Source organism: Pyxicephalus adspersus, chromosome 12 (assembly GCF_032062135.1).
Source record: "Pyxicephalus adspersus chromosome 12, UCB_Pads_2.0, whole genome shotgun sequence".
NCBI lineage: Eukaryota > Metazoa > Chordata > Amphibia > Anura > Pyxicephalidae > Pyxicephalus > Pyxicephalus adspersus.
In genome coordinates, this window is record NC_092869.1 from 6,577,910 (window position 1) to 6,605,802 (window position 27,893).

At 42.4% G+C, this 27,893-nt stretch overlaps 1 protein-coding gene across 1 annotated transcript; it reads right to left on the bottom strand.

The window, feature by feature from the left end:
* Positions 1 to 3,437: 3,437 nt before the first annotated feature.
* VPS45 (vacuolar protein sorting 45 homolog) lies at positions 3,438 to 27,211 on the bottom strand. Its single transcript, XM_072427781.1, has 15 exons — positions 27,044 to 27,211; positions 25,470 to 25,604; positions 24,102 to 24,162; positions 23,038 to 23,117; positions 22,529 to 22,597; positions 21,736 to 21,873; positions 21,029 to 21,139; positions 20,610 to 20,744; positions 18,149 to 18,262; positions 17,652 to 17,819; positions 15,853 to 16,011; positions 13,570 to 13,677; positions 12,435 to 12,556; positions 11,055 to 11,186; positions 3,438 to 5,239 (listed from the first exon to the last, which is right to left on the bottom strand). Exons 1-15 carry the CDS (start codon positions 27,134 to 27,136, stop codon positions 5,191 to 5,193), a joined length of 1,674 nt encoding a protein of 557 aa, XP_072283882.1. The 5' UTR covers positions 27,137 to 27,211; the 3' UTR covers positions 3,438 to 5,190.
* Positions 27,212 to 27,893: the final 682 nt, after the last annotated feature.

The window sequence follows — 27,893 nt, forward strand, 5'->3', positions numbered from 1 at the left end:
GGAACTCAGCACAGGGATGGTGGGGGCCCCTGAAAATGGGCATAGCCGGTATACAGACCCAGGAACTCAGCACGGGGATGGTGGGAGCCCTCATAATGGGCACAGCGGGTGTACAGACCCTGAAACACAGCACAGGGATGGTGGGAGCCCCTGAAAATGGGCACGGCCAGTGTACAGACCCAGGAACTCAGCACAGGGATGCTGGGAGCCCTCATAGTGGGCACAGCAGGTATACAGACCCAGGAACTCAGCACGGGGATAGTGGGGGCTCCTGATAATGGGCACAGCGGGTGTACAGACCCAGGAATTCAGCACGGGGATGGTGGGGGCCCCTGATAATGGGCACAGCCGGTGTACAGACCCAGGAATTCAGCACAGGGATGGTGGGGGCCCCTGACAGTGGGCATGGCCAGTGTACAGACCCAGGAACTCCGCACAGGGATGTGGTGGGTATATTCACACACATAAACCCTACCATGGTAAAGATTCGACCTTACTGCCCCAGTCGGGTGTACAGATTCCTATAACTCTGCCCACTCTTTGTAAACACTTTGGGTTGCCCACATTTTAGCAAACACTTCTCTTATATACTTTGCTTTGTGCCAGCCAAAGACAAAAATCAGCAAATAATAAGTCATCCTCTCTTCTATGAAGGTGGAACAATAGATCATTGTCATGGCAGGACAACCCCTTTAAGGGGTGAGGGTAGCAGGCGGTTGGCGTTACCTCTGATCACTGCTGTTCTGTGAGATAATAGACCCTGGGAATCTGGACTCTGCATTCTGCTAAGTTTTGTTAGGGAACAATGACTGGAGCCGCTTGTGTTAGTTTGCTGTCTGTATAGACGTCACCTGGTAGAGGATCGCTCAGCCTGAACACATCAGAGTTATTTACAAATATATTGGTCAGGTTCTTTTTTCTTTTTTCTTGTATTTAGGGAGCTAATATGTGGACAGCAATGATTAATAGCAGTCTCATGTAATATGCTGGCAGTCTCTGACCATCTCTTGCATCATGTTTTTAGTCTCTGATCCTCTCCTGTGGTATGTGTGCAGTCTCTGCCCCTCTCCTGTAGTATGTATGCAGTCTCTGACCCTCTCTTGTAGTATGTCTGCAGTCTCTGACCCTCTCTTGTAGTGTCTGCAGTCTCTGACGCTCTCTTGTAGTATGTCTGCAGTCTCTGACCCTCTCTTATAGTATGTCTGCAGTCCCTGACCCTTTCTTGTAGTATCTCCCAGACACTAAAAGGCCAATGTGTCCCGGGGTTCTTCTAGATCTTTATCAATCAGCATTCCTGAGAAATGTTTTTGAACTTTTTGACTTATGAGCAGTGATACATAGGACACCCATGTGACACACAACATTGTAACTTCCTGAGGGTTCTTGCAACATTTCACCTACCATCGACTTCCACAGACTGGTGGTGATCATTTGCTGTCCGGAGGAGGAAGTTTAGGAAGCTTAAATATAGCTGAGAGGGTTATTTTTGCTTCGTTATTCATTATCGCGCATGGTTAGGACGAATGTTGAAAGAGGAGAAAAGAGGAAGTTGGGTTGTCGGTCTACTATATATAATACCATTTCACATGAATCGATGGGGAACATGACGGCAATACTAAATCCCTTATGTTGAATTACAAAAAAATAGTTCTGAGAACCTTATATGGGCAGATTTCCACATTTGTGAAGTATTGAAATGAGCTTTTCTTGTCATTCCTTGACGGCACCACCACCAGGCGCTTTCCCTTACGCTATACCACCATTCATGGAAGCATCTGAGCAGATGTGACTATACTTCCCACCTATTGAATTGATCCATGTACTTATTTGTTTCATAAACTACAAAACTTTATACCTTGTGGTCCACTGAAAAAGTCCCGAGGAAGCAATTTTAGGCGAAACGCGTCGGGTACATGACGAGCATACAATTGCAAAGTTTCTATTAGTCATGGATTTCATGTGTCTACAACACTAGTCCCAATAAATCCCCTTTGCAGCTTTGCAGAAGGTATGGGACTCTTGGATTTTGTTTCATACTATGATATGCATATGTATATGTATTGAATGTGTGTTATATCAGTGGTCGCCAACCTTTTCGGTTCCGGAGACCACTAAAATCACCGGCTCCTGACCGCGAATGCACGGGGAGCCGGGTGTCACTCAAAGTGGGAGAAACCTCCCCCAGAGTGACATCATTATGACCTAACCCCGCCCACTCTCCCATCACTGATTGAAGCCTGGGATAGGAGAGTGGGCGGGTTATGTTTGAGGACACAGCCCCCCCACCGTCCTGAGCCTAGGAACTGCATGGGGGACCTGGTGCACCCCCGAGCCAAAGCCGCAAACCCCTAAAATTTTCTCACAGACCACCGGTTGGCGACTGTTGTGTTATAGGATTGGTAATGTAACTTACCACACAATACAATCCACACATTTTGCCTACAGACCCGAGTTTTTTCTTGTCTGTATTAGTTAATGCTACCTACCTTCTTTCTGGTGGCCCTTTCCACACTAGTGAGTGCATAGGGCCTGAATTATTAAAGCTCTCAAAGGCTGAAGAGGATACACTTTCATCAGTGAAGCTGGGTGATCCAGCAAACCTGGAATGGATTTCTTCAGAGTCACTTGCTATTTGTTAGCAAATGTTTTGAAAACTGGACCAAATTCCTTTTCAGGTTTGCTGGATCACCCAGCTTCACTGATGAAAGTGTATCCTCTTCAGCCTTTGAGAGCTTTAATAAATCAGGGCCAATGTGTCAATGTGTGTTGCACAGATGTGGCTCAGGTATATTTATTGTACACAGATTGACTGGGAAGGTACATAGGGGTGCCATTTAACAATATTGAAGCCACTAAGCACCAATGTTCATTGCAGAAATACATTTGCTACAAGAACAAAAAAGCCCCTGATGATCCTGCCAGAAGTTTTGTGTCCCTCTACACAATTTCATCAACCTATTCTATTCTCTATTTCAGAATGCCTCCCCTTTATGTAATGGATAAGACAATAGGTGGATGTGTTTATAGTTTATAATAGAAGAGCAGACCATTTCTCTATGGATGCAGTACAGTGGGTGCACACCGTCTTCATAGAAGTGTGCTACTGGCAGGATCATCAGGAAAAGGGTAAGTGTCCCTGGGCCCCCCTTCTATTCATTGGATTTCAGTTCTTTAAATGAGGGCTCAGCATCACGTGTTATCTAAGGCATCCTGCATGCAATTAGAGCCCATCTAGGCAGGGACGACGACAAAAAGGGTCCCTAAAGTGGAAGTCCTGAATGTATAGGATTGTAACCTACTGGCCCCTGGAGAAGGTGGGAGGGCCCGTATCTGTGCTGTATTCAGGAAGCTAGAACCAGAACCCTGCAAACCCCTGAACACGCATTTTAAAAATGTCACTGAGTGAGGGGATAAAAGAAAAACCGGGGAACGCAAAATATAACCAACACCATCTTGGTTCATTTTTTAATTTTCTTACAATTAGTGCAGTGGAGCTGTAATAGCAGCCGAGTCTGTAACGCAACGCTCCAAACACAACACAAAGAAAATAAATAGAAAGTAGTTGATGCTTTTGGTGATCCAATACACATGGATATACACATACACACCCAGGTTCTGTCACTAAGAGAAGCATGTGGTAAAATAAAATTCATAATGAAGATCGAATCCTAGTGCAGTATAACAATACCTCCGCGGTAATTTGTGTTTTAGCCCCGCACACAAGGAGCCACTTTCACATATGCAGCTGCACTTCAGTTATTTTATCTGGAGAAACATAATAAATGTCTATCAGGAACCACACACACATACATAACATTTTAAATATGTATGTGTGTGTAAAAATCTTGGTTGCAGTAGATCCAAACCAATTCACTTCACTTTCATATAAACTTTAAGAGGTTATTACCACTTTTAAATGAAAATAATGCTTTGTGATCCAGGCCATGAAGGTTTTTTATCAATCACTTCCTGTTATATGGTGACAACACTCTGTCCTCGTGCTCGTGTTGTTAGCATTTCACAAGCACCCTCGATGGAGGATACAAGCGGTAGTGCTGCCACACGTTATGCGGGCACGGTCCACTGCTTTTCAGGAAGTCAGTCCAGGTGGTGATATAGAAAGTGCCTGTAGACAGGAAGTGGTATAAAGAGACTAGAGGGGATTGTTCACAAGTGAGATGAAACACAAAAAGGGTAAAAAGACAAAAGAATAAAATGGCGGCTATGTATAATATGCAGGGCTTTAGCAAAATAAATGTCAACCAGCTCCAGTAAAGATGTACTGTAAGTTGTGTAAGTATGACAGTGGTAGAACCCCTGTGAAGTTGTGCCAGCTGGGGAGATCACTTTCTCTATTTTGATAATCATTACACTTCCTGTTGTGCATTCAGTAAAGGAAATAATGGAAAATGTCTCCCAGCAGCATACAGAATAACTGGTTCTCCCAGGAAAACGTCTGCCCATTCACCTACACATCACAAACACGTATGCTTTACCCCAGCCAAATCATGTTTATGTGCATGCCTCTATAGCTCAGCCTCAACTTTTTCTTTGCCCTTAAGGAACCTTTGAAAATTATGTTTTTAAATCTTGGGGACCTCTGCTAAAGCCATAGGAGATTATTGGAAAAAATAAACTTTACATTGCAGGTCAGGGTAAAGGATTCTTCCCTTACAGATAGCTTTACAAAAGCTTAGGTGGCATTCTACTGACTCTGGCCACAAAACTAGCAGATCACCATTCTATACAAGGGCAATATACCAATGTTCAAGGAAGCCCTAGCAATCTCTGGAGGTAGCCTAGGGCTCTACAGAACTCCGCGCGAGAAAGGCCGCTGTAGCCGGTCATTTCTTGCCAGCACAATGGAATGTCCTTTTGGTCTGGATGGATCTGCAATGTTGTATTGCACCCCTATGTTAGTGTTCTTCTACAGTGTGGTGAAGAAGTTCTGACTCTACCTTTATTCTCATGGTCGGACAGACTCCTAGGATTGTGGACGTGACTAAAGGTTACAGGGTAGACATTGTAAATTAAAGACCTAATGGATGAGAGGTGTTAGAGAGAATATCCTTTGCACACAGCGGGACAGACGGACCCCCCGCAGAAGGAGAGGAATGGATAAAGCCAGATGTGGGAGGCAAAGTTTCACCATCATTGCCTGGATCGGGATCTTCTAGAGCCTGGAAAGGGTTATGTATGGCGGCTGTGGAGACCAGCTGCTTGGACTTCTTCCAGGAAACTGTAAATAGGAAACAGAAGGAAGGGATATAGAATAAATGCAATGACAACACCGCCTTTAAAATATTACCTCACAAAGAAAATACTGCATGTTTCCACCATGCTAAAAGTCTACTCAAGATTGCTATTGCAGTGTTTGTTGGGTGTTGGCGAGTTAAACACAGACCGTTTCTTTAAGATCTCAAAAACTCAGAGATCTCAGATTGCATAGTGCATGATGTGGACATTAAAAGACATTAGCACCATCCCTATAGCTTGTACACATACTGTACCCATTATGAGGGGCTTCTGCCATCCTTGCACCAAGTGCCAATGTATAAATACCTAATGTGCCCTGCACATCCACCACCGATGAGCTTACCAGCTGTGCCCTTTATGATGGGTCCACGCCATCTCTGTGCCAAGCTTCAGGCTTTATACACCTCTTGTGCCTAATATGACGGGCTTCCACTATCCCTGTGTCCACATAACTTCTGTGCCCATTATGAGGGGTATCTACCACCTCCTGTCTGAGCTCCTGGGTCTGTATAACTGCTGTACCCATTATTAGGGGGTCCGCACCATCCCATCATGTGTGTCTCACATGCTCCCCCTCCCAGACTCCCAGGTATCAGAAAGAATCATTGCAGTCAATCCTAAAGCAGTGGTCGGGACTAGCTTTGGCCGCGTGCTGATTAACAAACTACAGGTTGCTGAATCAGCAGTGACAGAAAGTGATGTAAATTTAAAAAAAACTTTGTACTGTCACACAGTTTCCATGACCTGGTAGCCTAAACCATCTGATTGGTTGTCACAAGGTAACACAGGCAGTTCCTAAAAAAACAATAATCCCATCAGAAGCCCAAAACAATCCACACTAAGAACTCTCTATTGGCAGCTATGCTGGTTGCGGAGGACAGTATGGCGCCCACATGGGAAAGCTGTGTAGAAATCCAGGTCTCGCCACAGGCAGCAATCTATACTATGAAATCAATGAGTGACGTGTCATACAGAACGTGTCACAGGGCTGTCACTCGGAGATGATTTAAGCTGGGCTGGAAATAACAATCAGGCCAAGGGGATTAGACTCTTCTTATAAGGGCAGCTTGGGGGGTATTAACAGCTGAAATCCCCTTGTTTTTCATGAGATCCGCTGGCTAATCCCCTGGAGAGAGCTGAAGGTGCCAATAGAGACTTCCCATGGTGGCAAAGAATTTAAAGTGCACCTGTCATTTCTATCGGATAGGGGAACCCAACAGCAGACACCTGGAGGTGCTGATATATAACGGTATCATCCTAATCACCAAGGAAGCCTAGACCCTGGGAATCTGTTTACACATGTGCCATGTCAATGGACGGGTCAGGGGGCACTGCCAGAGCTGAAACATTGTGAAGGTCTGCAAGGTAAAAAAAATAAACCTACCAGATCTACCACAGCGTGCTTCTGTGGAGTTTGAGAGGACAACACACTGCCTTCATGGTACTGAAATCCCAAGTAGTGTAGTCAGTCCTGTTCAGTTTTTTATATAGAATACCCCCTTGGTAATGAAATGAGACGAGGGGAGGTGTTCTGTAGTCTAACTGGGGAGGACTGGGAAGGTCTGACTACACTGCTTAAGATTTAGAAGCAGCAAAGGCAGCATTGCCCGCTCGCTGCATTACTAGAGGGATCAATAGGAATGTTTCTTTGCAGAGACCAAGGCATAAGGAACTTTGCATGCACTTACAGGTCCCCTCCTTCTCATATGATCATACATCTGTACATTAAGCTGCATACACTGACAGGCCATCCAGTGGTTAATGATATCCTTGTGTGTGAGCGGTTAGTTTTTCCACTCTCCATGCAAATGGTGCTACATGAGCCTGCTGTGCATGTAAATAATTGAGAGGTGAGACCTGAGCCGTACAGGAAACAGACTCCCCCAGAAACATTCCTTCTTCTGACCTCCTGACACAATACCTGGGGAGAGCAATGGAACGCAATGGGTTATTTTATACCGAGGCTGGGACCACCCAGAGGGGCACACTGGTCAGGTCTTAGGAGGAAAAGTTCTACTGATCCAATTCAACCCAATTCCTTTATTCTGTGCACAACGCAAGTATGACAGCAAAATACTGATAAGTGTAAGAAGGCCTGACCTGGGTCTTAAAGATGAATGTATTGGAATGTGTTCTTTTCACAACTCTTTCCCAAAACCAGGAAGTCAATGTAGGCAAATGTTAATGTCTTAAATATTAAAAAAATAGGATTATGTTCATAAGAAAGACATGGGAGTAGAGAAGAGAGTGGAGAGAAAAAGATAGAAAAGAGAAAGGGAGCAGCATGGTGGTGACCACTCTTACTGGCCTTTGTAGCGCTGGGCCCCAGGTTTGAATCTCGGCCAGGACACTATCTGCATGGAGTTTGTAAGTTCTCCCAAGGTTTACATGGGTTTCTTCCGAGTTCTTTCGAGTACTCCCGTTTCCCCCCACATTTCCAAAAACATGCAGTTAGGTTAGTTGGCTTGCCCGCAAAAAAATCGACTTTCAACTGTATTAAAGACATATGACTGAAATAGGGACATTAGACTGTGAGCCCCTATGAGGGACAGATGGTGACATGATTATGGACTTTGTACAACGCTGCGTAATATGTTGGCGCTATATAAATACTGTGTAATAATATTAAAGGGGGGTGAATGTACAAAACAAAGAAATAAAATAAATGTTATGGGCCAGAACATGTCCTCCCTTTAGGGAGGAGAAGGTTGAAGAGGGAGGAGATGAGAGGAAGCTGGGGACAGGGAGCAAAGGAATCAGATAATAGGGAGGAGAGAGCACAGAGTACAGAGCAGAGGCAAGAAAAGGGAAAGAGCAGAGGAATCAATACATAGAAGAGGAAACAAATAGAGGAGAAGAGTAGAGAGATCAAGGACAGTTTTCCCCCAGAAATGTTACTTGTGACCCAACTTTTCAGTAACCACCCAAAAACAGCTGGTTACTGAAAAGTGCGGGGTGGTGCGCCCAGCTAAAGGGGGCTGGGGAGAACACTGAAGGATCAAAGGAGATGGAGCCTAGGGAGAGATGAAAAGAGGACAAGAAATATAAAATAACAGAGGAGACAGAAGAAGGAAAGAGTATAAAAGAGAAAGGAAAGGACAAATGGTCCCCGTTGTGCATTCCTACTAGTCCATCATACGAAAGACAGGAAGTACTGACCAACAGGAACAAGCTACGGTCTCAGAGAGCAGTGCTCTATAGTACATGAAAGTGCCAATATTTGCAGCCTAACCACCCCGAATCCTGGAGAAGGTATTCAGAAAATCCCTGATTGCAGCGCTGTCTGTCAAAGTAATGACAAGTTTACTTTAAAAGCAAGTCCGCACTGCCAGCTCCCTATTACTAATCTCAGTAGTGCGCTTTAAGCAAACTTTAACAACTCTTGTGTTTATAAAAGTAATGTTCACATTTCCGCTGCTTCACTAGAAACACACTGCAGCAATTTTGTGACACCTCATGCTCCAGAAAGAGAGAATGACATCATGACTGGGAACCTGACAGGCAGGTTACTAATCACTTAATATCTTTAACACCGCTAAGCCCTGAACACACAAGGAAATACTTAGTGACGGGTCATACTGGCAGCATTCTCATTTGTAGAAGAAGCAGGCAGTAATGTGGTATTGGAGCCCTGCAAAGCTGGGGCTTTGTAAGTTTGGCATTATGAGGATCTTTGATGCTAGTATCAGATGTAGAGCGGAGATGTAAAACATTCAGTGGGACATGGTAAGAGGATCACTATAGTTTTTTCCATGTTGCAATGCAAGTTAAAAATTCCACAGCAGTTAAAGCCGACTTCCAGGTAGTGAAGACTAATTTTATGGAAACACAGCAACAGCCCCGACTGCTCATTGATTGCTCTGCTTAATGCCAGGTGTTTTGCCATCTACCCACCTCTAGGTAGTTTAGGTTAGGCAGGGCTGATGTTCATTCTGTACAGCTTCATTTAAACTTTTCTATCTGGCCGTTTGACGCACATTACCCCCTATACTGCTCCTAATATGTTGAGTGACCGGAATCATCACAGAGTTTTCTCGCAGTGCAACATCACATAAAAAGTTGCAATTTTTAAAAAATGACCACAGTGTTTAGTGATTCTGCTTATAAACTACAATCTTGTGGCACTAGATAGCCTTGCTTTTCTGTACATCAGTGTGAACTCTTCTATCAATTCACTGAAAAACACTAAGCGTTGATCCCATTACACAAATCGTGTAACTAGATCTTCCTGGCAGGCTGTCCTTGTGATGAAAGGCCTGGAAAATAAGCAGTTAAGTGCGGCTCCGGTGTCAGATGAAGGGTGGCGTTGGTTACATGGGTCTGTTTGTCCAGCTTGCCTGTGGGTACATTACGTTGGATCTGCTGGAAAGCCTGGGTCAGGTTTCCGGGGCTCTATGTCATGGCTGGAATGCCAGGGACACCACTGATAAGGAGGACTGATCGCTTTCTTCACGGTAACTAACAATGTGTTGAAAAAGACCTTGCAGTAAAAGAGAAGATTTGCCTATGCTGTCTGGACCTTCTTTACTAACCTTACCCACGTCTTCTACCTATGGCACCTAGGTTCAGGCGATGCCAAATACCTTAAAGAAATATCCTGAGGCAGAGACTCCTAAATCAGGTCTCCTCTTCGATACCCTGGGTTAACAACATCCCACACCTTACTCTTGTGTAGGAGTCACTGCACAGCCCTGCGTCATATCACCTGCCACTATACAGTTAATATTATTATTACACAGCATTTATATAGCACCATCATATTACGCAGCGCTGTACAAAGTCCATCACTAGATGTCCCTCAAAGGGGCTCACAATCTATGCCCCTACCATGGTCATATGTCTTTAATACAGTCTAAGGTCAATTTTGGGGGGTAGCAAATTAAACTAATGGCATGTTTTTGGGATGTGGGCGGAAACCCACGCAAACACGGGCAGAACCTGCAAACTCCATGCAGATAGTGTCCAGGCTGGGATTTGAACCTGGGTGCTGCAAAGGCCAGAGCACTTACCTCAGAACCACCGTGCAGTGGTTCTGCAGTTATCCTCATTACTTCTTAGATCAGAACAAAAAGTGCCCTCTTCATGCATATATTACATCAATGGGATGTTGGAGAAAACAAGGACTGGCAGCTGGGGGGGCAAATTTGTTTTTTTTTTTTGTTTTTTTTTTTTTTTTACTATTCAACACCCTTCCTAGCCTACACTGAAAATACTCACACACTCCACTATATCCATGAAGGAGCAGTATTGTTAACCTAGAATAGAACTGTGCTAGGATTACAAAAGACCTCCCCCTCTCCCATTCTCCACAATACAGAGGGAGGTGTTCAGTAGTACAAATAAAAAGCTGAGATTAATGGTAACTGATAAAAGTGCACAGGAAATGATCATCTAACAAGATTTTCAGCAGGATCCACAGCAGGTTTTGTGCACTTAACAGATATAATGAAAATTCCTTCAATGGTATATTTGGCAGAAGCAAATAGAAGATTTTGATTAATGTTTATAATACTATGAGGCATCTGATATACACTGGTTGGTGTTGTTCACACCAACCAATGTTTCTCCTGTTTTCCTCGCTAATTCACCAAAATGATGCAAGGAAAAACAAGTCGCAAAATCACTGATGAAAGAAGCAGTCGGTAAGGAAATTTGTTTCCAGCCAATCATCTCAAAACAGAGTGACTTCAGATTGCTAGTGAACTGATCAGTAATGCTGGATTAGCCAATGACTGGACCTGTACTTGAGCTGGTGGTGGATATATAAGGTGTGACTCACAAACACAATCAGGCCTTACCTCTTTGTGTTATGAATGGCCGTCCCACCTAGGATGATGCGTACACCCGGTGTCGTCCGATTCAAGTTGTAGACTGTTAAACCCTCTTCGTATGTGGCTCCGCCAACAATAAACACAATGATATCCTGCGGCCTAATAGACAAGAGCATCAAGCAAGCAAAGATGTCAATGACCATATAATGACCATCGTTTACATACAAGATATAGATTGACAATAATGACCATGCTGCAGATAGCATTTGTTTCAATATTTGTAATTATCCTTATGTTCGCTGCACCTCCCTGTGATTAAAAACTGGGATACCAAATCTGCATGCCAATAGTTTGTAGTCAGCAATAAAGTCTGACACAGATGAAGCTTCTTTCCTACTGCATTACCCCAGACTTGTTCCCCTTCTGAGATCTTGCATCATCTGTGAGTATCCTAAAGACCGACTAGGACTAAAAGAAGTCATGTGACCAATGAGGCTCACACGACTGACCAATGTGCACACTAGCTTCAAAAACTCAAGTGTTGGGACTTTGGCATTTCTAAGAAAGTAAAGATACCAAATTGCCCCTTACCCTGCCCTTGTTGTGTGCTGCAGTAAACTAGGATATAGATTTGGTAATGGAAACCTGGCCAAGTGACCGTAATCTAAATTTTGTAAATGGGCTTATTTATAGGTATCACCAAAAAGTATTAAGTGGTATATGCTGTTCTCTATGGTCAGGGCAATGCTGAATTTGAATGGCAGATCACAAAGTTCCAACTATCTGGTCTGTGTCTATCAAACACATATGGGCATAATGAAAATACAAAGGTCGGAGTTGTGACTGGTCAACAGAGCTTGTCTCCTGAGTGGTCCCATATGTTGGAAATTCTAGCACTGCCTCAAGACAGGAGTGTAAAGAAGCAATAACTGACAGCTTCCTTATTGGATTTGCTATTGACCAGGCCCTGTTGGTGAAGAAGGGGAATAGAAGAGGCACATAAAAATGGGTTTGGAGCAATGGTAATCCATGACCCAACACTGCTTATGACCAGTGCAACTGACAATAGTGTTGGAAAGGCTGCTTTTGCAGGATAAAGTGCCCCTGACTGGGGTACAGACAAAAAATTCAGTAGACACAATCGCATCAGTGTAATCAAAGGGTCCCAAACAAACTAAGTGTTAATCAAATGATTAATTATAACAGCCAATGCATTTTGGGTGTCTGAACAAGTCCTTTTATCAGGCCTTAAGTGTTTATTTATACTTGTGAAAGGACTCTAGGTGGCAAGATTAGTTCATTGAATAGCTGTTGACTTAGTATCCAAGATTTTTCATCACAAAAAGATCATAAAAATTTTTTTTTGCATCTGAACCTTATTACATAGGCTGATCTCAGAAGTCTTACCTGTCTCTGAGGGTGCTGGGTCCCACATAAGGGTACATGTTGTCTTTCAGTTTGCCTTTAATCAGTTTGTCCAGGGTTTCCAGGAGGAGTGGTTGATGTTGGGTGTAAACATTCTCCACCCCCTAAATAAAGTACATTGTACATGTTATACAAGATCTTACATCTGAAAGGAAACATAATAAATACAGCTCTCTATGCAATAATAAATCATTATATATATATATACACATTTTTATTGCAAGCAGTGTAGGTACCCAAATTAACTTGCAATCAGTACACAGAGCAATGCTGCAGTGCACATTTCTAAGGCTATGTACACACGTTAGGTTTTTGTCGTTGGAAAGAATCTTTTAATGAAAGATGCATGAACAAGTAATGTACATACAGTGTCGTTCTCGCTCTATAGAGAGGGGAGAACGAACGAGCGGCACCCCGCTGCTCTCTACTCTTCACTTGTATTACAATCAATCCGCCAGGACGGATCCATGAACGATGTCGGACGAGCGCTGTACACACCTCAGATTCTCATTAGATACCAGCCCTAAGGTGATAATTGGACGAGAATCATCTGACATATGTATGTAGCCCAACAAACAGGACACTGATATGAGAAGAGAGCTGGGTGACAGAGAGGGGGTTATCAGTCTACAGCTTCTCATTCTGTCGGAAGGGGACAAGACCTTACATGTTACTTGACTCAAGGAAAGAAAAGCAGATGAAAACATTGTCAGGGGGAGAACTAGATTCTCTCAGAGAGGTAAGGAATATGGGAAAGTGTTATACTTACACAATATTTACATATCATACCTGCACCTTTCAAATAATTCAACTAATCACAGATTTGATTTAAAAGTTTAGAGGGCAAGTCCACAAAAAACTGGTATGGCAGATGTAGGCAGATGGTGGGTTGAGCCAGCAACTCACTAGACAATGGCTTACTGGAGCTACCAGTTTGTGCCCACATTGCTGTGGCATTTGAATCTATTTGCATCGCCTACAATAAAACATTTTCCAAAGAATCCTGATGTAATCATTGTACCAAGGAGGTGAAACTGGGAGATACCTTATGAATGTCTTAGAAATAGCAGTGAGTGATTCAGACCACCAGAATTGACCACAAGTTGATTTGACTGACCTTGAGCCCCTTAAAGAACTGTTTGGTAATGGCCACCGCATCTTTAGGACTGAAGAGGTCGCTATCTCTAACTCGTTTCCCGCCGAACTCCAACACCGCAGACACCAGCTGTCATCAGGGCGGAAAGATAAACATATCATGGTTAGGAGAATTGAAGCGGCACTATAAAAATGGAAGGTCTACTCTATATTCTAATGAAAACCTGTCAACTACACTATTTCAAATACAAATTGGAAAAATGGAGAAAACCCCAGCTCGGTTTCCAATGCTTTTAGAGGTGTAAGTAATATATCTGTATATCACCACTGTCTCCTGGGATCTCAAAATCCTGTCTAGCCCATTAGAGTGTTCATTTTAGTGGAATTGTGAGTGTGAATTGTGTGTATAATTATCCAGTATTTATATAGCACCAACATATTACGCAGTGCCTTACAAAGTCCATAGTCATCTCACTGGCTGCCCCTTAAAGGGGCTCACAATCTAATGTCCCTACCATAGTCATGTCTAAGGTCAATTTTAGGGGGGAAGCCAAAAAACCTAACTGCATGTTTTTGGAATGTGGGAGAAAACCAGAGTACCCAAAGGAAACCCACACAAACACGGCGAGAACATGCAAACTCCATGCAGATAGTTTCCTGGCCAAGATTCGAACATGGGACCCAGTGCTGCAAAGGCCAAAGTGCTAACCTCTATTTGAATATCCCAGGAGTTCTTTGCATGGAAGCAAATTACTTTTCCTAATATACAGATCACCAAAAGAGAAAGAAAAGCCAATGATCAGATGGATCAGCGTAAGGCCAATGTGGTTCTATCTTCAAAAAGGGAGCAAAGTCATTACCAGGTAACTACAGACCAGTTAGTTTATTGTCCATAGTTTGAAAGGTCCTAGAGAGTTTGATAAAGAACCACATAGAGGAGTTTCTGCTAGAAAATAATATTATAAGGGATAGTCAGCATGGCTTCCAGAAAGACCGGAGCTGTCTTTTCATGAGGAAGTAAGTAAACAGGTAGACAATGGAGTTGCAGTTTATATACTGTACTTAGACTTTGCTAAAGCATTTGACACTGTACCCCACAGACGGTTAATATGGAAGTTAGGGTCGATAGGTTTAGAAAAGTCAATCTGTAAATGGATAGAGAACTGGCTTCCGGAGAGTTGTAATTATTGATTCAAAATCTGAATGGTCCAAGGTTATTAGTGGTGTACCCCAGGGTTCAGTGTTAGGACCTTTACTGTGTAACATCTTCATAAATGATATAGAGTTTGGGATTAAAAGTACCATTTCTGTGTTTTCAGATGACACCAAACTATGTAATGGAATTAAGACCATACAGGATGTCTATATTCTACAAGCAGACCTGGATGTACTGTTTGATTGGCAGCCAAGTGGCAAATGATATTTAATATAGATAAATGTAACATTATGCACTTGGGAGCTAACAACATGCATGCTTCATACTGTCTGGGGGGAATACATTTGGGGGAGTCAGAAATAGAAATGGATCTGGGGGTTCTGGTAGATCATAGACTTAATAACAGCATGCAATGCCAAGCTGTAATATCTAAAGCTAGTAAAGTACTTTCTTGTATTAAAAGAGGAATAGACTGCAGAGATGGAGACATAATCCTACCCCTGTACAAAGCATTGGTCAAGTTTCAGCAACTACTATAGATTGCTTTAAGAAAAAGCTGGATGATTTCTACAAGCACAGAATATAACTGGGTATTAGGGATTTAAAGTAAAAATAACAGAGACCCAGGGAACATCTGATTGCCTCATGGAATCAGGAAGGATTTTGTTTCCCCTGTTGAAGCGAATTGTACCCGGGGTTTTTTGTCTTCCTCTGGACCAACTATATCTTATAGGGTTTTATATCTGGGATATGTTTATTTCCTTAGTGGTTGAACTTGATGGACTTATGTCTTTTTTCAACCTAACCTTCTATGTAACCATGTATGCACACACATATGACAGACAGACAGAGAATAATTGCCAGATTGACTAGTTCTTACTAGTGTCGGAGTGGCTGCATTACAAAACAAAAAATGCCAAGTAAGCATGCTTTTTGCGAGTTTGCATATTATTACTACTAATATATTACATATTACGCAGAGCTGTACATTAAATAGGGGAAAATGTAGATTTGAGTCTTTGGGGTCACAGGTCACCCAATATCGCCGCTAGCTGCTATCTTGTCAATGTATATCCGGACAGTTGAGCCTTACATTTGAATTATTGGTAGAGATCCTCTATGTGGTCACATTCACCGGCTGGTACTCACCCTGCGGTATCTCTCAGACACGCCGCGGCTGCGGAGGTCAGCCAGCAAACTCTGCAGGGAATTGCTGCTGTGTCGCTCATAATGCAATGCGTAAAGCATGACCAGACGGACGGCATCCAGCTCTGCTAGCCGCTGGTTCTGCAGTAGACGTTTCACATTCTATACAGGAAAAAAGAAAATAATTATCCTACCCGTTTAGCTACCTATAATACAGGGGATGATTGTATCTCAACTAAAAAGACATGCTGTCACCTTCCAAACTTTTATGTTACGCCTGGACTTCAGGGGGTGTATGATCATGCAAGTAAAACTGCATGACAGGTATAATCGTACTATACTCAATCAGTTCTCAGTAACAGACCTGGTCCGACATTCCCCTTTTCTATAATACAGCAGTGGATGGCTTTTTTTTGTTTTTTTTATTTCCCCTGCTACTGGTGAAAACAAATGCACTATTTCTTGTGGACCATAAGGGAACTACCTTCCGAAGGGCTACATAAACCATAAAAACCTATAAATAAGTCACCTGTGAAATTATACCATCCATTCAGTTACCTGGAATCATCTATCTACTCACCCCTACGATAAACAAGATAAGTATTTTCCCAAAAATCTAAGCACCATAGTCAATCTTGCAATTTCAAATCAGTTTGGCTTTTGCTACGGAAGCACTGCGGTGTTTGGAATTGTATGGCATACACAGGGTTAATCATCCTCATGCAATTGGTATGTAACCTTCTGTGTGCTGTCATGAAGCAGAAGACATATTAAAAGGCTGATGGAAAAGGCGCAGTGTCTCAATGACGTTTATTTGTGTGCAAAAGACAGCCAGGCTATTGTCTGCTCGTATCTTACAATGTCTCGGGCTTCCCATTCATAGGTCGGCTCCGCGGTGACACAGCCTGAGAGTCATTCGGCATCTCTGGTCTATACACAAGGCTGTGTCATTTTACCCCGAGAGCAAGACAGCCTAGAGTGACCCCACGACATTGGGGCATGCACACTGTTAAATGGGGCTTTGTATGCAGAACCGACCACTGAAGGACTCTTACAATGGGCACAATTTAGAACTTCAGCTTACGGGCCTTTGAAGTGCTGGAGAAGGGGCCTACTGACTTTCTGAAAGCCAATGTCACATGAATTTAAAAAAGGACATACCAATGAAAATCTATGCGATTCTGCCCACTTCCTGTGAGCCCAGCCTGTTTACACTCTCTAGGGGGCATGTCATTGCTCTGGGCCTTCAGTACTCCAAGACTAAGCAGCTCTCAAGTCATTACGCGAGTGCTGCTCAGTCCTGGAAGTATGCTGGCTCCTTGCCGCCTCTGCAGGAAAAAAAAAAGGATTGGGTTCCTTAACTAAATTAAAAGATCTGGGGGTGTTTTAAATTAATTTAATGTAAAACTTCCCTAAAAAATATAAAGCAGAGCATCAAAAACCTGATCCTAGATATGAGAAATTTTGGTTCAATTGCACTCCCCTAGGGGTAGAATGGGAAAATTAGATGTCTAAGCACTTCCTATTAGTACTGAAGCTACAAAGATCTGAAAAATGTTGCCTGCCACAGACAACTAGTATTCATGTTGGCAGTCAATTATAAAATGATGAACTTGCTTTTCAAAGGCGGGTTACCAATTCAAAATGGAGCACAATGCTACTTTATAATGTGGGACAGCCACTTCCTGCTAAAAGGGGAGGAAGTGAATGTAAAGACGCTCAAAGATGAACTCAATGCTGAGCCCCAGGGCATGTATACCAATCCCAGTAATGCTTTGGAGTGTTTTAGTGAATCATATTACCTGTAGGGCACTGGAGTGGTCATTCTGGCAGGACAATTCTTGCTCTACCTCAGAAACTTCCATTAGATGGCGCTCACTGACAAGTCGTGACAGTTCCCCCACCACTGTCACGTGCTTGGACACGGTTCCGGACATTTTCTTAAATTGCGGGTAGTTTTCTACGAAGGCCTGGCCAAGAAAAACCATTAATAAGATCAATGGATAAGTGACCTTCTGAAAATCCTCACCGCCTGGCTGTCACACCTTCAAAATAAAACCAGAACTGCTGATTTGCATACTTGTCCTGAGCCAGAGACTTGAAGAATTTAAGCCACAAGATCAAACTCAAGCTCAGGTAAGTGGTTTATTCAAAAGGATGCCAGCAATAACCGCCTATATATTTCTTTGAGCACAGGGAATAGCAAGCAGCCAATGAAATATCAGCTCAAAATGATCTAACATGTGATTGGTTGCTGTGCTGACACCTGGGCCCTATACTTTATTATCTGCCCATGTACCTTCATGTCTGCAATGGATTCCAGCTTTTGCTGCTCTTTAGGCTTCTTCTTCTGAAAATCTTCCATCAGATTTTTTATGTTGGTCCCGATCTCTCCAAAATTTAGATACATGTTCTGTAGGAGACACAGCATTTATAGATTTACATATAGGAATATATAGTAAGAAAGCGAATTCTGTGAATAAAGTATGGAATACAAGGAACCCCAACAAGTACACTGCACCCTTATCAAAATCTAAAGGTGACCATTCACTTTGAAAGGGTAACACGGTGGTTAGCAGTCCTGCCTTGCAGTACCAGGGTGCCAGGATAATATCAGCATGGAGTTTGTATGTTTCCCGTTTGGGTCTTAGACTATAAAGGGGACATTTGATTGTGAGCTCCTCTCCTGTAATAAAACAGAGCTTCTCACAATATTCAATAGAAGCTGTAGCGCATTAGATAAAGGTCACCTCCTTTCCTGGCCAGAGAATGTTAGCATCATCTAGCCCAGGAGTGTCAAACTCAAATACACAGTGGGCCAAAATTAAAAATTTAGACAAACTCGTGGGCCAAACTTGAAACTGAAATAACACCACTACTACAATTCCCTGCGTCTATAAACAGTCCAATGCGGGGCCACGCATAGGCATAGAGGCTGCTGGTCTATAGACGAGTGATAGCGGGAATTGTAGTAGCAGCGCTTTTTCAATGCAGCGCGGGGGGGGGGGGGGGGGGGGCAGCTGCAATTAATATTTAGGATACCTTTGGGGTCCAAAAAACAGGATGCTGCGGGGCAGAGTTGACACCCCTGATCTAGCCCTTCCCTCCTCACCCAATCTGTCCTTGGCTTGCCCATTTTATTTTCTAAATTCAGTTAATTTAATTATGAATGCTCAGCATCATATCTGGGCATTACCTAGGGAACTCTGAATGCACTCCTAGAAACACCCATCTGTCCGGGCAATTTTATATTTGTATGATCCCCCACGAGCCATCCCACTGCTTGCATCAGGGTCTTTGGTTTGCAAATGACACAGACAAGTTCACTGTGCACAAGTGCATATAAAAGGCCCTGCTGTCAGGATGCAAATTTCAATCAAAGCAGAAGCCTTCAAGCCAGAACCCGTCCTATTCTTTTCACCTGTTCTTGGTCTAGGTGACGTTTCCTGCCTTGTCTACTCACAGGACTACCAGTACAGGGCAGAGTGCTGGACACCTCATGTTAACCTTTTATATGAGCTCACTTTTGCACAGTTTTCATGTAGAGGTGGATACAATGCAAAACTTGTGTTAATTGAAGGGCAGCTTCACTTGTGTTTTCCCAATCCACCTTCCTGCAGAACATCCAGCACGTCCATATGGGGGTTCATGGGACCTTTATGGCACACAGGGTCAGGTACAATTGCACACCAGGCATAAAGCCCAGTGACAGTTCTAAACCTAACTAACCCAAACTTACGCAGGGCTTTTTCTTGGAGCCCTATCTGATATGAAGCGGAAGGCTACAGAGAAATCAAGTCCTACCAGGAGTGAGAAGGAGATACCCAGCAAAAGTTAGTACCCTGTGCTGACAGAACAAAGTACAAGTTCACTTTAACATCTTTTTTTTCACAGATATGAAAGTGTTTTAGCATGGCTGTGACTTAACATAGGAAGGGGGTCCGTGCTGCTCCAGCTGTCAATCCATGATATAGAGCCAACAGCACCACCTGCTGCTGATATATAATATTGCAACTCAACTGTAATTGTTTTTTTCCACTGCCAGTTATTGTATTACTGTACTTGTTTTTTGTACTGTATATATAACCTGGATTATGTGAGCATTATCTTAAGCCTGACCAATTGGGTTCTGCAAACAATGACTTTCTATAGCAAAAGAAACTAGAAAACATGAAAAAGGAGAGTAGAGCTCTATCTGTTGACTGATCATCATATTGCAAATTATCTATATGCAGTTTATAGCTAAAAAGTTACAATGAATATTTGGGGTAGACATTTTATTATGTACCAAAAATTATAATATAGATTTCACATTCCTCTATGCTAACTGTCCAGTTAAAGATTCAGTTTTTTAGGTTTTCTCTAGTCTGATAAAGATATAATAAGATAAGCAAAACACAGTCACTAGGAAGCATTAATAATCAGGAAAAAAGGAGAAAAAGGGGGAGATCCTGAGAAAGACAATTTATGGAGTGTCCAGTTCTTCAACAAACATCTAGGAGTTGAACAATGATAACTTTTACGGATACAATTTCATCAGAGAAGCTGGGTGATCCAGCAAACCTGGAATAGATTCCCTAAAGTCATTTGATCTCTCTTAGCAAATGTTTTTTTTATTCTGGATTAGATCTATTTCAGTTTTTTTGGATCACCCAGGTTCACTGATGAAAGTGTATCCTCTCCAGCCTTGGTGAGCTTTCATAAATAACATTAAGTGTAACAAGCAAAAAATCAAACTTAGGTATTTCTGCAAAGCTTACATTAGCATAGAATTCATCATTCTCTGCAGACAGGACGACCTCCTTCAAATCCTTGCTAATCCCTGGCACCCGGGACAAGTCGATGCGATTGTTATTGATGCCCAGCATTTCATGGACCATGGCTTGGTAAGTCCACTGAAAATAAATAAAAAAAAAACAGTTAAAAGTCTTGTTTTATATAATTATTTCAAAAAGAGCTCTGCTCTATTTTAAAAACAGCATCCTGTTTTTAAAATAGAGCGGAGCACTTTTTGAAGTGTTTGTGTGATCCATAAAGTGTTGCAGATTATAATGCATAAACTAAATAAAATCAAAGCACGACATAATTATGAATAATTAGGACTTTAAAAACACAGAAAGAGTTTAAAATGGAGGTAAAACTTTTAATGAAAAATTAACAAAAATGGATTGTTGCCCACCTGGTTAAGCAGGGGTGTGATGGCATCATCAGTGCGATCCAGGATGAGGAGTAAAGGGGGCACCTCAGTACGACGGAAATCAAACAGCTCGTACTCCTTTGTAATGACTTGCTGGAAATAAAAGGGTCATAGTGAGAGAATTACTTCATTGGACAAAAAGAAAATTTCATATTTTATTTCTAGCATTGACCGTGAATGGGAAAAATGGGTCCGATATATTAAAGCTCTCCAAGAGAATACATTTTCATCAGTGAAGTTGGGTGATCCAGAAAACCTGGAATGGATTTATTAGAAGTCATTTTGCTAGCAAATGGTTGGAATCCTGGACCAGATCCATTCCAGGTTTGCTGGATCACCCATTGTCACTGATGAAAGTGTCCTCTCCAGCCTTGGACAACTTTAAGAAATCCGGCCCAATGAGTCAGGTTTTCATTGGCCACAGTGGGAAAGATTTGTCTTTCTACTAGTTCTATCAACCATTACATTTCTGATAAAAGTAATGGGAACGTCAAAGTATTACAGTTCTCGATAAAACGGGAAGAAGAAATGTTCCAAAGAGACATCTTTTTTAACACTGGATTTTCCTAATGCTTCCAGTTGGTTGTCTTGAACAATTTGTGAAGGGTAATCTCTCCAGTGGAGAACCTTTCCTACTTTCCTAAAAATACCAATTTTGGTTAGCAGCCAAACCAGCATGTTATACTCACCTTAACACCCTCAGCCAACCTTTTCGCCAAGTCTGAGGAGAGCTGGTACCGGATCATGGGGCATTTCTTCAGGGAGAGGAGAAGAGCGGTAAGGCCTTGTGTTGCTCTGGACAGTTGGAAAGGATCCCAGTTCCGACCCTAAAACAAAGAAATGAGCATAAGCGATCTCGACTATGATTTTTAATCAGTTCCTGTTTAGGCATCCCTCGTCCCACACCCATGTGACTGCACGCAAGTATGGCAATCGGCCACACATACACCTAGAAGTGCATTGCAGACAGTCAGACCAAAGACATCATGATAAAAAAAATTAAACTAGGATTCACATTAAAAAAAAGTTGCTTCTATTGGATACTCCTGAACAGTGCTCCTGACTAGTTATTTGGGTTTTCTTTGTAATAAATGTTAACTGACTGCATAGCCATTATTAATATTATTACACAGTATTTATATAGTGCCATCATATTACACAGCGCTGTACAAAGTCCATAGTCATGTCACTAACTGTCCCTCAAAGGAGCTCACAATCTAATGTCCCTACCATAGTCATATGTCATTAATGTAGTCTAAGGTCAATTTAGGGGGAAGCCAATTAACCTAACTGCATGTTTTTTTTTTTTTGAAATATGGGAGGAAGCCCGAGTACCCGGAGGAAACCCACGCAGACACGGGGAGAACCTACAAACTCCATGCAGATAGTGTCCTGGCTGGGATCCGAACCTTGGACTCAGCGCTGCAAGGCCTAACCCCTGAAGCCCCATTACCTAAATAAAATAAAAAAACACAACCTTACCTGATAACAGCCAACAATGTTTAATGAGAACACGTGGGGGTTCACAGCTATGTAATCTCCATAAAACTCCTGGAAAAAAAGTAAGTGTTAGAATGTGTAAGACTCTTCTTAGGAGACATGGGACATATGTGAAAAAACAATTGTACCATGCAAGGCCTATATGTGTGTCCCATTTACTGGGCATTAAACACATTGCAAGGACTTGAAACAAAATGGTGACTGTAAATAGTCCAACATTGGTTGTTGGTTTTGGTGCCATAAGAGGACTGTTGGTCCTGCATTGTATGTAATGATGTAACAGAGCTGTGACTGGTTGTCCCAGACAGCGGTCACATGTAGGGAAGAAAGCTTACAGGAGTTTGGACATGGGTAGGTATGTACTTATTCTTTCTCCAAGTCACGCAAGTTTTTAACGCCTGCTGATTGCGCACACATCTCCTGCCCAATCTACTATACCCCATTCTGTTTTTTTAACAAAAAATGTCATGTTGGTGCCTGTATATTCTCACCTGGACCTCAGCCACCACCTCCTGTTCATCAGCCTCTGCCAGCGACTTCACATCACTCTTGCTGATCACATTGCTGAAGTCTGCCGATGAAAGAACACAGGAGGTGAATTGTTAACAGGAAATGTCATCTCATCAAAGATTATTCACCCTTTATCCATGGAAAAATTTATAAGTAACAAAGGCTTTCACAGCTACAGGTGTTGAGCAAAACAGGTCTCTACGTTTAAAGTGAACCTGTCACCAGAGCACAGATCTTCTGGGACAATGGCCTGGGCACAGCAGCTGTTCCTGTTGGTTAAGAAGGCCCAAAACAGGTTGAAAACAACAAATGAGCGGGATAATAGGAACTTTAGTAAATGCTGCTTTTAAACATTCTAATGATATATTCACCTTACAAAGTGGCGAGTTTATTAAACAGGTCTGAATAAAGAGTATTCCAGTGAGTGTCACCTTCCTGCTCATGAGACACTGAATCACGACTGTAAGCAACAAACTCCTATATTGTGATACTTCCCCCACCTCCTAGATTGTAAGCTCTTCGGGGAAGGGTGGCTTTCCTCCTCCTGTGTCACTGTCAGTCATTTGCAACTCCTATTTAGTGTACAGCGCTGTGTAATATGTTGGCGCTATATAAATACTGTATAATATTAATAGGAGGCGAAACACAAAGTTGAAACAAGAATCTGTGGTGCCACCAACCTGGTCTGTGTAAATGTTAGAGGTGAGGCAATCACTGGCTAAGCAGGGTTATTAATCTATTGGTAAGTAAAACGGCTGACATATATGTAATTTAGCAGTGTGCCTATTACTAAGGGGGATTCTAAAGAGGCACAGACTATCCTTTCAAACATTTTGGGGGCAACCTGGTTATTGATATTCTTTACGTTATACATAGAACAACACAGAGCACACAGATCTATGCATATCAGTCTCAATGTGGTATAAAGGCCAATGTCACTGCCATGGTTATACACAGATATTCTTACATTATATAAGCCCAATAACCTAAGTTTTTCTGAGTTCTCCTCAGCGCCAGTCACTTTTAAAAGAACCTAACTACTCACACAGGAAGTAGACGCTGTACTTGGGTCTGCGCAGCTCCTTGATTAAATATTCTACGTTCTCCTGTAAGACAGAAAGCATACACAATGCCGGTTCAATCAACTAGCTTCAATGTTCTTACTTTAACATGCACAGGTTTAATTTTAAATACCAGCACCAGTTAGGGAAGATACCCAGTCTGCTCATAATTTTTTACACACATCATGTGATGTCTTGATTTGTTCTTCCTCAACGATGTTAAGCACAGAACGGCCTTTGTATAATGACAGGTTTGCTCTTCTCTGCATCCTTTCCCTATCAGCCAAGAATTAATTGATGATGAAGGGCTATCCCATTGGCTCACAGAAAGTGGCCCGAATGAGGTCTGAATAATCTTTGAGTTACATTAAATCCCATAATTTACCCTTTTTGTATTATTTTTTCATCTCAATCTTTCTACTCTAACCCTGCACATTTATTCACTGCAATCCAATAAGTCACTCATTGGATAAGGGGCTGAAGTCTGGGAAAGGCTCATCATCCCAGGTGGGACTTTAGCCAGTAAGCTATATACATGTATATTGTTGCTGGAAATGATCTGTATGACGGTGAATAGGAAGGAATGAGTACTGTTCATTCTATGGAGGGGGAGGATAAGTGGGAAGTGTCCCGCTGCATCCTCCTCCTTCATAGGAAACAGCAGCAGTCAGCTTTTTCCCCTCAATGATTCGCCAGAATGGATCACTGAATGACATTGGGGGACAATTTTTCTGAAGTTTTTCATCCACTGTTATGAAAAGTCTCAGAGATAGCAAGTGTAGGAAGACGGGTCTCTAGAATAAAGTGAAAGCTTCCTATCCCCTTGCATTGTACGGTATGAAACAGAAAACTGCCATTGTTGCATCTTCAAGAGATAAACACGGAAACTGACATCAGTGTTTTCTCATTTTGCTGGGCTGTCACACTGTGAATCATTCACCCAGAACATGTATGCAAATATAAACTTCAGGCTTTACTCATTTTTTCATGATGTATGTATTTTTATATTTTGCAGGCAATTCAAAGCATAGAAGCTGATTGATCGGAAAGCCAGCTGATAAACCTACTGAACCACTAAGATTTCTGAATGAGTATCGCTGCTACCGATGAATGGCACAGGTAAGGCACCTCATGCCAGGGGCTGTTAGGATCTCATATCTTTATGTACTGTGCCAACCTCAGCTATTGTCAAGAGACCATGTTGTCTGTTGACAACCATACAGGAAGTTGATTTGTGTGCATGTATAATAATAGCAATACATTACAGCTTTACTATAAACAATGAAATCTGATTGGAAAATATGGGTAATACATGAGACAACACCTGTCTAAGATTTCTGCACAGCATTTACCTTGGTGGGTCGCAGGAAACAAATGGCCTTCAGGTGCTTCATGCTCTCCCGGTGGGTGGAATCAATCCGCTCAAACAGGTAGACTTCTTTCTGCAGAATCTCCGACTGTGTGTACACCATGCTGACAAAGCTTGTCTGTGCAGGATGGGATAGAATGAGAGGTATAAATTAGAAAGGGAAACAAAACAGCACATTTATAAAAATTATTATATGTTTTTTTAATACGCCACCATATAGGCTCCAGTTATTGCCCCTTAACATAATGTGATCCCATTCATTCCCAACAACAATGGTCCACCAGCGTTACTTTTATCATAATGGACCCCCAGTCATTTCCTACATTAAGTTCCCAATGACCCCTCACTGTAATGTAAGCTTTGCCATTACCCACCACTATGATCCCTATTTTCCCCCCTGCCATAATGAGCCCATAGTCATGACCTCCCCCCTTCTTACCAGTTGTACCCTCCCTCATAATAACCCCCCCGTGACAGCCCCTATAATGGTTCCCTTTACCATCCCTACTATTATGCCCCCCAAGTCATACCTCCTCTCATAATAGCCCCAGATAAGCAGCCCAAAATGGTCCCTCCCTCACCCCCGACCATAATGGAGCCCCAATTTTACCCCCTGTATCACCCCCCACCATATAAAGCAGGGGTGTCAAACTCAAATACACAGAGGGCCAAAATTGATAACTTAGACCAAGTTGGGAGACAAACTTGAAATTTATTGAAAAAATTGAGGAAGTTTACTACTTCATCCATAACTAACAAAAACAAACCTCTCTACACACACTTTAGGGTTGAAAGGACTAATTTCTATCTATCCATGCAGGCTGTGTGTTGTTCATCCTCTCACATCACAAGTTTGTCTGACACTAAATATTACACCATGCAGTCTCTAATGGATTGAAACAAACACAATGCCCCTGGTAGTCAGGCACCATGTGATCATTGCCTAGGCTTTGTGTCACATGATGGGTGTACAGGAATAATGTCTATGTATTGCATGTATTGAAAGTGATGACGAGAGGTGGTAAGGTCCAGATGTAGTTCACTTTCAGAATTCTTTGGGAGGCTAAAAAAAAGGACCTTGAGGGCCAGAGTTTTACACCCCTGATATAAAGTCCCAATGACAACCTCCTATAATGGGCCCCCTGTATCACCCCAACCATAATAGAGCCCTAATTATAACCTCCTTTCACAGACCCCCGGTATCACCCCCCCACCATATAAAGTCCCAATTATGGCCCCATATAATGGGCCCCCTGTATCATCCCTGCCTTTTTGGGGCCCCAAGTCTCCAACAATAACTCCAGGTTTACCTTTGCCTGAGCATAATGACCAGCCTGCCATAGCAGTTCATAATGGTCCTCTAGCATTACCCCAGCAATAATGCCCCCCGATATCACCCCCAATTATACCCCCATGCCCCCCATATCACCCCAACCATTATGAGCCACTATAATTGCCCAGCTGTATGTCTCCCCACCAAGTCATACCCCCTATATTGGTCCCCCAGTACCCATCCCCGCTATAATGCCCCCTCGCAATATAACAGCCGCCTCTCACCGTCTCCTTGTCCATGAGCAGCACCTTCATCCCAGGCCCGCTGTCCTCTATCATTTTGGACACATATTGCTTCACTGCCAGCACCACATTCATGGTTGCTTTCCTATTCCTCCCTGAAGTCTCCCTGTCTTCTGCCAACACCACCTTCACTTCCGACAACAGCCGCAAAGCCAGCCGGGAGTTGTAGTCTGCTGCCACAGTACGTAAGAGAACGTCAAAAGCGTCTCGCCGCGGAGCACGCTGGGAATTGTAGTCCAGAATAATAAGTGTCGCCGGAAGGCGGTGTATCACGTGACGATTCCTGGCTGGCAGGTGTTATCCCATGTGTGTTTATGAATTGTATTTATGCTGAAATACTATGGATTATCAATGGATCATACATATGGTATGGGCAAAAATGTGAATGCTAATGTTTTAAAGATTTGCTGTGAATTTATAAAATACATAATGAAAAAATATTTAATACTTAAAATTAAACAATTGAATCTAAACATTTTCTTTTAATTTCCCTTCAGATAAAATGGTTAGAATTATTTTTCATACATTTAAGAAACACAATGGGCTCTATTTATAAATGATTCCCCTGTCAATTCATCTGAAATTCGCTGACAGATGGTCGAATCTCTTTACACTCTCATTAAATCAATGACTCGTTCTGCCACCTAGTGGCCAATCATCAACACTGCACAGATGTCACAATATAAAATTCTATTTGTATAAATGAAAACTATGAATGAATCTAGAGTGAACTGACAGGTGAATCTTTTATAAATAGAATATAATGAGGAGAAGCAGGAAATCCTTTCCAGGTAAAGGAAACCTTTTATTGGACACCAGATGAACTGTCCTC